The following is a 10,169-nucleotide window of genomic DNA, read 5'->3' as shown; positions in this document are numbered from 1 at the left end:
GGGAGAGGGGGTGTCTCAGTAGCTGCACACATGTGTCATGAGCATGGGGGGTCTCAGCGACCCTATACCCATGTGTCATGAGTGTGGGGGGTCTCGGCAGCCGTGTACCCATGTCATGAGCGTGAGGGGGTCTCGGTAGTGCACGTGTTAGGACTGGGGGGGGCCTCAAGAGCCAGGAAATCACATGTCACAAGTGGGGGGGGGTGTCTCAGCAACCCTGTGCCTGTGTGACAGGAGCATGGGGGGTCTCAGCAACCCTGTGCCCACATGTCACGAGCGTGGGGGGTCTCAGTAGCTGCATACCCACACGTCACGAGGGTGGGATGTCTCGGGAGCTGTGCACCCATGTCACGAGCGTAGGGTGGTCTCAGCAGCCAGGTGCTGGCATGTCACGAGGCGGGGGGGGTCTCAGCGGCCGTGCACCCCTGTGTCACGAGGCCGGGGCAGCTGGGCTCTCAGCGGCCGTGGGCGCACGTGTCACGAGCACGTGTGGCCTCAGCTCTCGGCCGCCCTGTGCCCACGTATCGTGAACGTGCCAGACCCCAGCAGCCGCCCACCCACGTGTCACGAGCACGGGGGGTCTCTACAGCCCTGTGCACATGTAGCACGAGCGTGCAAGGTCTCAGCCAGCCTTCCTTGTCCCCCCACCCCCTGCGGGCACTGGGCTCTGTAGCCGGCCACTGTCCCCAGGGATCTGGCAGGCTGTCCCCATGCTGTCCCGGGGAGGCTGAGTGTCCCCGGCCGCGGCGCCGTGTCCTCCCCTGCCCCTGCCACCCCCGGGGAGGCCCCAAGGCCGGCGGTGACCTCTGTCCCCGGCCAAGGCTGGCTGCTGGTGCCCATGTCATCACGTGGAGCGGGCACCAGCGGGGCCACCGGAGCCACCCGAGCCGAGCTGGGAGCTGGGAGCAGCCGCAGCGCTGGACGGTGGGATGGATGGACGGACGGACAGGTGGGCAGGGGGAGGGCTGGGGGCTGGGGGGCCCACCGGGACCTCCGCCCCGGACAGCCAGCTGGTGGGTGCCCCGGGTGCTAGTGGGGACTGAGGTCCCACTGCTGGGGGGCCAGGGTGACCCCGTCCCGCCTGGACAGGTGTCCTTGTCCCCATGTCCTGGGCCCAGGTGGCCCAGTCGCAGGCATCCCTGTCCCAGGTGGCCCTGTTCCCAGTCTCCCTATCCCAGGTGTCCCAGTCCCAAGTTTCCCATTCCCACAGGTCCCAGTCCCAAGTGTTCTTGTTTGCAGTGTCCCTGTCCCATCTGTTCCAGTCTCAGGTGACCCTGTTCCCAGTCTCCCTATCCCAGGTGACCCAGCTGTCCCAGTCCCATACTTCCTTATCCCAGGTGCGCCAGTCCCACATGTCCCATTCCTGTGGGGACTCAGGTGTCCCCGTTCCAGGTGTCCCAGTCCCAGATCTCCCAGTCCCAGGTGTCCCTGTCCCACATATCCCAGTCCAACATATTCCAGTCCCAGGTGTCCAAGCCCCACTTGTCCTTGTTCCCAGTGTCCTTGCCCAAGGTGACCCAGGTGTCCCCATCCCAAATGTCCCAGTCCCAGCTGTCCCAGTCCCCATGTCTGGCTGTGACCAAGGGTACCCCAGAGTCGTGCCCAGCAGGGGGGGACACCCCCACCCAAAGCACCCCTTGGTGCTGGGTCCCAGCAGTGCCAGGGGACAGGGATCCCCAGCAGCCACCGCTGTGCCCACAGGGCTGGACTGGGCGCAGGGTGGACGTGGGTGGGAGCAGGCATGGATGCAGGGTGATTCCAGAGTGGGAGCAGGTTTTTTTCGAGGGCTGCATGGGGGTACAGGTTTGGGGGGACAGTGGGTGCAGGTGTGGGTGCAAGTTTGAGTGCAGGATGAGTCTAGGGTGGGTGCAAGGTGGGTGCATGGGGTTTTTTGAGGAAGTGCATGGCAGGTGCAGGTTTGGGGGGGTGGGGGATGCAGATTGGGTGCATGGTGGATGCAGGGCTGGATGTAGGCATGGATGCAAAATGAGTCCAGGGTGGGTGCAGGTTTTTTCTGGGGGGATGCACGGGGGGTACAGGTTTAGGGTGTTTAGTGGCTGCAGGGCAGCCCACCCCCACACTCCCCATCCCACCCCCCCACCCCCACTCCCTGTCTGCTCCCCACAGCAGCAGCATGTGGCTGGGAGCCCCCCTGGAGCAGCTGCCCACCCCAGCGTTGACCCTGGACCAGGCAACAGTGCGACGCAATGCCGAGCGCATGCAGGAGCGCTGCCGGGCCCTTGGCCTCCGCCTGCGCCCCCATGTCAAAACCCACAAGACACTGTGAGTGTGCCCCTCAAAACCCCCCACCGCTATCCCCCATCCTCTCCCTCAGCACTGCTCAACCTGCCCCCCAGCATCCTCCTAGCACCCCTCACCTTCTACAGCAGCAGCCTCCCAGTATCCTCCCAGCATCCTCCCAGCACCCCCTCAGCATCCCCCATCATTCCTCCGGCATCCTCCCAACATCCTTCCGAGCATCCCCCTTCCTTCTCCATGCCTTCCAACTTCACCCCCAGTATCCTTCCAGTACCCCAGTATACCTCCAGCAACTTTCCCAGCACCCCTCATCCTCCCCCCAGCATCCTCCCCGTATCCCTCCCAACATCCCCCCCATCCCCTCCAGCACCACTCAGCACCCCCTATCACCCCCTCACCCCCACCCCCCCCCAGAGAAGGTGCCGAGCTGGCAACAGGTGGCACCCGCCGAGGCATCGTGGTCTCCACCTTGGCCGAAGCCCGGTTTTTCGCGGCGGGGGGCTTCGATGACATCCTCTACGCCTACCCGCTGCCAGGGGGGCGGCTGGAGGAGTGTGCCGCCCTGGCCCAGCGCCTCCAGGCCTTCCAGCTCCTCCTCGACAGCCCCCAGGCCCTGGCCCTCCTGCGCCAGCACCCACTGCCCCCCGGCAAGCGCTGGCTCGTCTGGCTGAAGCTCGACTGCGGGAATGGCAGGGGTAGGTGACCCCCTGCCCCACCAAAAGCAGCCCCCCGTGAAACCCCACTAGCGCCTGGGGTGTGTTGGGGTGGGGGGAGGCATTGATGGGGCATCACGTGTCTTCTCCAAGGGTGTTTTCACCCCAGGATGCTCTGGGAGGTGGGATGTGCCATGGCCCCCCCCAGCCCCACCATCTCAACCAGGACAGGACATTTGAAGCCCCCACCCACCCCCAAAGTCATTCTTTGAGGAGGTTCCATTGGGTAGGGATGCCCCACGTCCCTCAAAGCCCCCAGAACCACCATCTCTAGCAGGATGGGGCACCTAAACCCCTCTCCCCCCCCCCAAAGTCACTTTTCAAAGATGCTCCATAGCAAAGGATGCCCCATGTCAGTCCATGATCTCAACCAGGATGGGGCATTGCAGACCCCCCCAGAAGTCACTGTTCAAGGTTGCTCTGTGGGGAGGGGTGCCCCGTGTCCCCCCAGCAGCTCCATCAGGATGGGGTATTTAACCCCCTGCCCCCCAAAGTCATTATTCAAGGATGTGCCATGGGGTAGAGGTGCCCCAAAGCCCCTGTGGTGGGACACCCACCCCTCCCGAAACCCTATTTTCTCTTCCTTACCCCCCCACTGTGCTCCATGGAGGGTGATGCCCCACATCCCCCCACCCCACAATCCCCCATCCCCACCCCACCCCAGCACAGGCCCCCAGAGCCCCCCCAGCACCCCTGAGCCATGCCTGGACTGTCCCCCTGGCTGGCAGCCGGCGTGCGGCCCACGGACCCCGCTGCCATGGCGCTGGCACGGGCCATCGCCCAGGACGCTCCAGAGGAGGTGACACTGGTGGGGGTCTACGCTCACTGTGGGGACACCTACGGCTGCCGTGATGTCCCAGCCATCCAATCCATCGCCCGGGCCACCACCGCCGCTGTTCTCGACTTCGTCACCGCGTGAGTGTCCCAAACCCAGGCATGGGCAGGGTTAAGGGAATTTTCTTTTTTTTTTTTTTTTTTTTTTAAATGGGTGTGTCAAGCTGACCACCATGGGGTGTAGGTGCCCCCCTCCCCCCAGCCTATAAAACCCCGGTGGCTGGTTGTAAATGCAAATCACCCCCATAAAAGGGGGCCCTACAAAGCCCCCCGGGGTGCTGGAGGAGGATGCTGGTGGTTCCGGTCAACTTTGATGTGGCTTTGGTGGCAGGTTGTGACCTGTGTCATTGTTCCCCTCCCCAACTTTGTCACCCTTTTGTCCCAGAGAGGTTTTACATCCTGGAGGGAATTGCTGCTGGATGATTCCTGCTGGGGGGGGGGGGGGGGGCACTGGGGTCCCTTGGGACCCCCAACACCCCTGCTCAGGGACATGGTCCCTGGGGATCTCCAGCCCCACCCCAGCTGGTTGTGGCCCTGTTTCTCAATGGGGAAACTGAGGCACACAAGGAAACCTGCTGCCCTCCCAGCTCCCACCCCACCCCCAAAGTTGGGGGGGGCAGCTCTGCCACATCTGGGGCTAGTTCCAAACACATCTGGGGGGGTCCCAGGCATATCTGGGAGTGCCCTGGCACACCTGGGGGGCTCCTGTGCACATCTGTGGGTGCACTGACACAGAGGGGGGGTGCCTTGGAACATTTGTGGATGTTTTAACACATCTGGGGAGATTTCCAGCTCATATGGGGGGATCTCAGGCACATCTGGGGATGCCAGGCCACATCTGGGGGTGGTCCCAGGCACATCGGGAGGGGCGCTCTGGCATATCTGGGGGGGTTACCTGCCTTGAGTGTTTGAGGAGGCTCCCTATTGCATCTGGCTGGCATCTGGGCACATCTGGCAGGCTCCACAGTACATTTTTGGGTCTTCCTGGCACATTGCGGGGGGGTGTCTGCCACATCTGGATGGCTTCCATAAACATTTTGGGGGGCTTCCTGGTACATCTGGGACTCCCTGAGGCATCAGCTCTGGTCCTGATCTCCATGGTGCCCAGGGGTGATGGACCCACCTCCTCATGCTCCGGCAGCACCCAGGAGTGATGGATCCACCTCTGCTCCTGCTCCTGTGCAGGAATTGTGCCTGGGGTGAGGGACCCACCTCTGATCTTGTTCCACATGGTGTCTGAGGTTGAGGGACCCACCTCTGGTCCTGCTCCCATGGTACCTGGGGTGCCATGCTCAGAGGGTCCCCATGTGCTGGCAGGCTGCGGCAGGCAGGGGTGTCATGTCCCCAGGCCACCATCGGCTCCACACCGTCCTGCAGCCACCCGGTGCCGGAGATGGCCCAGCTCACCGAGCTCCACCCGGGCAACTACCTCTTCTATGGTGAGTGGATTGGGACCCCCCCATTCCCCAACAATGGTGTGACACACACCCCAGGGTGGGCTGCACCCCAAACCTGAGCTGAGTACCCTTTTCTCCCAGACCTTCAGCAGACCCTGCTGGGTTCCTGTCACCTGGAGGAGGTGGCCATCCGTGTCCTCACCAGGGTCATCGGTCACTACCCGCACCGCAACCAGCTGCTGGTGGACTGTGGGTGGGCGGCCCTCAGCCTCCACGGCCGCGACCAGGTGCCCATGGGCTGCGCCGCCATCGAGGGGCACCCCCAGCTCAGGTGGGCACCAGGGCAGGGGCATGGGGGGACACACACATGGGTGGGGACGTGATGCCATGTCCCTGCAGGCTGGTGGGACTGACGCAGGAGCACGGCCAGGTGGAAGCCATCAATGGACAGTTGGATTTTGAGCGCTTCCCGCTGGGCAGCGTCTTGGCTCTCATCCCCTTCCATGTGAGTACCCGCCCTGCTGTGCCACGCTGTGCCACGCGGTACCATGTCGTGTTGTGCTGTACCGTGCCGCAGCCCCTCGGCTCAGCACCCCTCCCCGCTGCAGGCCTGTGCCACCGCCGCCATGCACCCCGTCTACTACGTCCACGCCGTGGGGAAGGTGGTGGAGCTCTGGCACCCTGTCCGCGGCTGGTAGGGAGGAGAGCGGGGAGCTGTCGGGGTGCTGCGCCCACACCGAGACCCTGCGCCTGTGCCAAGACCCTGCGTCCATGCTAGGGTGCTGCACCCACTCCGAGGCCATGCAACCACGCTGGGGTGCTGTGCCCACGCCAAGGTCCTGTGCCTGCACCGAGGTCTTGCACCTATGCCAAGACCCTCCACCTGTGCTGGGGTGCCGCACCCACTCAGAGACTCTGCACCCACGCCAAGACTGTGCAGCCATGCTGGGGTCCTGCACCCATGCTGAGGCCATGCACCCACGCTAGGGTCCTGCACCCATGTCAGGGTGCTGCACCCACACCGCGGTCCTGCATCATGCCAGGGTGCTGCACCCATATGGAGACCCTGCACCCATGCCAGGGTGTTGGACCCATGCTAAGACCCTGCAACCACACTGGACCTGCATCCAGGTGGGGTGCTGTACCCCACGAACCCCTGCACCCATACCAGGGTGCTGTGCTCACACCGAGGCATCGCTCCCATGCTGGGGTGCTGCACCCGTGCCAGGGTCCAGCACCCACGCCAGGACTGCGCAGCCACGCTGGGTCCCGCACCCATGTGGAGACCCTGCAACCACACCGGGCCAGCACCCACCTGGAGTGCTGCCCCCGCACCCCTGCAGGGTGCTGCACCCATCCCGGCGCCAATAAAGCTGCTTCTCCCACCTCCAGGCATTTTCGCCGCCGGGGCAGGGAGGGGACAGGCAGGGGGGGAACACCGTCCCCCCGGTCGCAGCGTGACCGGGCGAAAGCGACCCCCTCCGGCCCAGTTTGGCCCAGTCCCGTCCCAGTCGGGCCGGTGTGGGCCGGGGGAGCGGCGGCGGGACGCGAACTTGAGACCCCCGGGAGCGCCCCCCTCCACTACCACCGGCACCGCCGAGCCGGGGGGGCGGAGCTACACGATAAGCCCCGCCCCACCGCCCCGCCCGCAGCCAATAGCGGAGCTCCCCGCCCGTCCCGTCCCGCGGCGGGCCGCGCCCAGCCCAGCCGAGCGGAGCCGAGCGGAGCCGAGCGCGGCCGGACCGGACCGAGCGGAGGCGAACGGCGGCGGAGCGGGGCCGAGCGGTGCCGGGTCGGTTCGGGTCAGATCGGAGCGGCTCGGCCCGGGGCGGGGGGGCCCGGCTGCCCCCGCTCCGCCCCGCCGCGGCGCCTTTGTCCCGCCCGGGCTGCTGCGCTCGGGCTGGGGGCGCGGGTGGTGCTGTGCGCCGTGTGTGTCATTCGGGTTTGGTTTGTTTAATTTTATTTTGTTTTGTTTTAGTTTTATTTTATTTTGTTTTGTTTTATTTTGGGTTTTTTTTGTTGTAGTTTGGTTTAGTTTGGTTTGATTTATTTGATTTTATTTTGGCTTATTTTCGTTTATTTCATTTTTATATATTTTTCTTTCATTTTATTTTATTTGTATTTTATTTTACTTTCTTTAATCCTGTTCGTATCCTATCTCACTTTATTTCATACTTTTCCCGTTATTTCCCTTTTTATCTCTCTTCATTTCCCCTTATTTCCCTTCATTTCCCCTTATTTCCCTTCATTTCATTTTATTTCGGTTTATTTCGTTTCAATGTATTTTATTTCATGTTTCTTTTTTGGTTCTACTCGCTTACCCTGTGTTTATTCGCTTTCTTCGTTTTATTTAGTTTATTATTGCTTTTGCTATTTCTTTTCCCCTTATTCCCTTCCCCCCCCCCCCCCGCCCCCCCGCAGCGGGAGCTCAGGGGGCCCCGGGCCAGGGGGCACTTGGGGGTCTCGGGGGGGCAGTTCGGGGTCCCGGGGGGGCAGAGCAGGGTTTGGGGACAGTTGGGGGGTCCCGGGGGGGCAGTTCGGGGTCCCGAGGGTTACACAGCGGGGTTTGGGGGGCGGGGGGGGGGCGAGGGGCACAGTGAGGGTTTGGGGTGACCGTTGGGGGGGGCGGGGGTTTCGCAGCGGGGCTTGGGGGGCAGTTGGGGTGTCCCGGGAGGGGCAGTTGGGGGTCCCGGGGGTAACAGCCGGTTTTGGGGGGCAGTGGGGGCTCCGGGCAGCTGAGGCAGCCCCCGCTGTGCCGCAGGGGCTGGGGGCTGCAGGAGCGGGAGGATGACGGCGGGGGGGTGCTGCACCCCCTGCCCCGCCGGCTTCGGCACCACTGAGCCCTGTGGCCGCGCTGACACCCACTGCCAGCCCTGCACCCACAGTGAGTACCCCCTCCCCCACACCCCCCGCACCCACAGTGAGTACCCCCCCCGCACCCCCCGCACCCACAGTGAGTACCCCCTCCCCCACACCCCCCGCACCCACAGTGAGTACCCCCCCCGCACCCCCCGCACCCACAGTGAGTACCCCCTCCCCCACACCCCCCACACCCACAGTGAGTACCCTCTCCCCCGGCACCCACACAGCACCCACTCTGCACCCACTCTCCCCCCAGCACCCCCTTAGAACCCCTCCCACCCAGTGCCCCCCCAGCACCCACCACCCACACCCAGTATACTGCCCCTCAGAACTGCCCCCACCCAACACCGCCCATCACTCCCCCCAGCACCCCCCTCCCCCACTCAGCCCCCCCCGCGCACCCGGGGGACACGGCTGTTACCCCTCCTGGGCACAGTGGGGGGGGGCTCACTGGGGTGGGGGTGGGGGGTGGGGCAGCTGTGCCTCAGTTTCCCCACGTGTGGCTCTGGGGTGCTGTGCACCATGGAAGGGGGGGCACAGAAAATTGGGGTGCATTGGGGACACCCCCCACCCCACCCCAACATATTTAAGGTCCCCTCCCCCCAAACCACCTGCAAGGGGAAACTGAGGCAAGGGTGGAGAATAGCCAGGGCTCCTCTAACCTTTTTTTTTTGGGGGGGGGGGGCACCCCTTATTCTTACAGGTGAGAACCTGGAGGGCGCAGACATGGAGCCAGTGACAGGGGACCCCCGTGTCACCCCCACCTTGGTGCCACCGCCACCCGAGGCCGGCGGCAAGGACATCATCCCTGTCTACTGCTCCCTCCTGGCTGCCGTGGTGGTGGGACTCCTCGCCTACGTGGCCTTCAAGTGGTAGGTGGGGGGGGTCACGGGGCGGGGGGGCAGCACCCTGCCCCCCCGGGTGACACCCCTGTCCCGGGGCAGCTGGCACACGTGTAGGCAGAAGCAGCAGCTGGCCAAGGCACGGGCAGGGGATGTGGGGACAGTGCCTGAGGGCGAGAAGCTACAGGGTGACAGCGGGGTCTTCCTCGACACCCCCAGCCTGCAGGAGCCCCCCCAGCACGGTGAGCACCCACCCCCGCCACGTGCTTGGGGCGTCCGTGGGGGGGCAGAGGGGGATGTCCCTGATGTCATCAGGATGGGGGGGGGTGGGGTGTCAGGGGTCGTCTGTCCCTGGGGACCTGGTGGGTTGGGGACCTGGTGGGTCAGGGAGCTCTAGGGAGCACCCGGGGGGGGGGTGGTGCCACCATGGCCAGGGAGCACCCAAAAGGGGTTGGGGTCACCTGTGTCCTGGGAAGCGCCCACATGGGGTCAGGGGGCACCCAAACGGGGGTCGGGGGGCACCCAAACGGGGGTTGGGGAGCACCCAAATGGGGGTCGGGGGGCACCCACAGCCCAGAGAGCACCCAAAGGGGGGTCGGGGGGCACCCAAAGGGGGGTCGGGGAGCACCCACAGCCCAAATAACGCCCAAACGAGGGTCGGGGGGCACCGACACCCCGGGGAGCACCCAGCGGGGGTCGGGGAGCACCCACAGCCCGGGGGGCGCCCAGCCCCCCCAGCCGGGTGCCGACCGTGCCCCCCGCAGCGCCCCCGGCCGCCCCCGCGCAGGGCCCGGTGCCGCCGCAGCGGCGGGAGGAGCTGGAGCGGCTGCTGGAGCGGGGCGGGCCCGGGGGCGACTGGCGCGGCCTGGCCGCTCGCCTGGGCTTCGGGCCCGACGCCATCGGCGCCTTCGCCCGCAGCCGGGCGCCCGCCCGCGCCCTGCTCAGCGCCTGGGCCGGGGCCGAGGGCGCCACGCCGGAGGCCTTGTGCCAGGCCCTTGCCGCCATCGGCTGCCACGACGCTGCGCGGCGCTTGGTGGCACCCGGGGACGCCACCTCTGCCCTGTGACCGCCACGGCCCCCCGGGGGGCTCGCTGCCCGCGCCCCACTGCGTCGTGCCTCTGTAAAGCGAGGGTGTGCTGGGGGGCATTAAACGTGTCATCATGTGTCACCAGGGGCGTGTCCTCAGGTGTCTGTGTCACCAGAACCGCGTGTCCCAGGGGTGTCCCCACACGTGTGTCACCAGGGCATGTGTCCCTGGGTGT

General features: G+C 65.3%; 2 protein-coding genes across 4 annotated transcripts; both read left to right on the top strand.

Annotated features, from left to right (window-relative positions):
• Positions 1-815: 815 nt before the first annotated feature.
• On the top strand, positions 816-6,588 carry LOC119147360 (D-threo-3-hydroxyaspartate dehydratase-like). Of its 3 annotated transcripts, none has more exons than XM_037386247.1 (8): positions 816-949; positions 2,128-2,283; positions 2,674-2,954; positions 3,701-3,887; positions 5,124-5,245; positions 5,345-5,490; positions 5,603-5,708; positions 5,812-6,588. In XM_037386247.1, exons 1-7 carry the CDS (start codon positions 930-932, stop codon positions 5,663-5,665), a joined length of 975 nt encoding a protein of 324 aa, XP_037242144.1. In that variant the 5' UTR covers positions 816-929; the 3' UTR covers positions 5,666-5,708; positions 5,812-6,588. The 3 variants fall into 3 exon arrangements, with proteins under 3 accessions (XP_037242144.1, XP_037242143.1, XP_037242145.1); XM_037386246.1 differs by having other exon boundaries at positions 825-949; positions 5,345-5,534; XM_037386248.1 differs by having other exon boundaries at positions 826-949; positions 2,863-2,954; positions 5,345-5,534.
• Positions 6,589-7,026: 438 nt separating this feature from the next.
• On the top strand, positions 7,027-10,075 carry LOC119147361 (death domain-containing membrane protein NRADD-like). Its single transcript, XM_037386249.1, has 5 exons — positions 7,027-7,130; positions 7,965-8,087; positions 8,769-8,937; positions 9,010-9,149; positions 9,672-10,075. Exons 2-5 carry the CDS (start codon positions 7,991-7,993, stop codon positions 9,971-9,973), a joined length of 708 nt encoding a protein of 235 aa, XP_037242146.1. The 5' UTR covers positions 7,027-7,130; positions 7,965-7,990; the 3' UTR covers positions 9,974-10,075.
• The last annotated feature ends 94 nt before the right edge of the window (positions 10,076-10,169 follow it).

Source organism: Falco rusticolus, chromosome 4, assembly GCF_015220075.1.
Source record: "Falco rusticolus isolate bFalRus1 chromosome 4, bFalRus1.pri, whole genome shotgun sequence".
In the NCBI taxonomy this organism is placed as follows: domain Eukaryota; kingdom Metazoa; phylum Chordata; class Aves; order Falconiformes; family Falconidae; genus Falco; species Falco rusticolus.
Note: the sequence above shows the minus strand (reverse complement) of the source record. Positions and strands in the feature narration are given on the sequence as shown.

What these genes read in the sequence shown, in the direction of transcription:
- LOC119147361 (XM_037386249.1), top strand. Translation starts at nt 7,991, where the DNA reads ATGACGGCGGGGGGGTGCTGCACCCCCTGCCCCGCCGGCTTCGGCACC. An exon ending in CTGCCAGCCCTGCACCCACA is followed by an intron (nt 8,088 to 8,768) that starts GTGAGTACCCCC and finishes TTATTCTTACAG; the next exon opens with GTGAGAACCTGGAGGGCGCA. An exon ending in GCCTACGTGGCCTTCAAGTG is followed by an intron (nt 8,938 to 9,009) that starts GTAGGTGGGGGG and finishes GTCCCGGGGCAG; the next exon opens with CTGGCACACGTGTAGGCAGA.
- LOC119147360 (XM_037386246.1), top strand. Translation starts at nt 930, where the DNA reads ATGGATGGACGGACGGACAG. An exon ending in GTTCTCGACTTCGTCACCGC is followed by an intron (nt 3,888 to 5,123) that starts GTGAGTGTCCCA and finishes ATGTGCTGGCAG; the next exon opens with GCTGCGGCAGGCAGGGGTGT. An exon ending in GGGCAACTACCTCTTCTATG is followed by an intron (nt 5,246 to 5,344) that starts GTGAGTGGATTG and finishes CTTTTCTCCCAG; the next exon opens with ACCTTCAGCAGACCCTGCTG.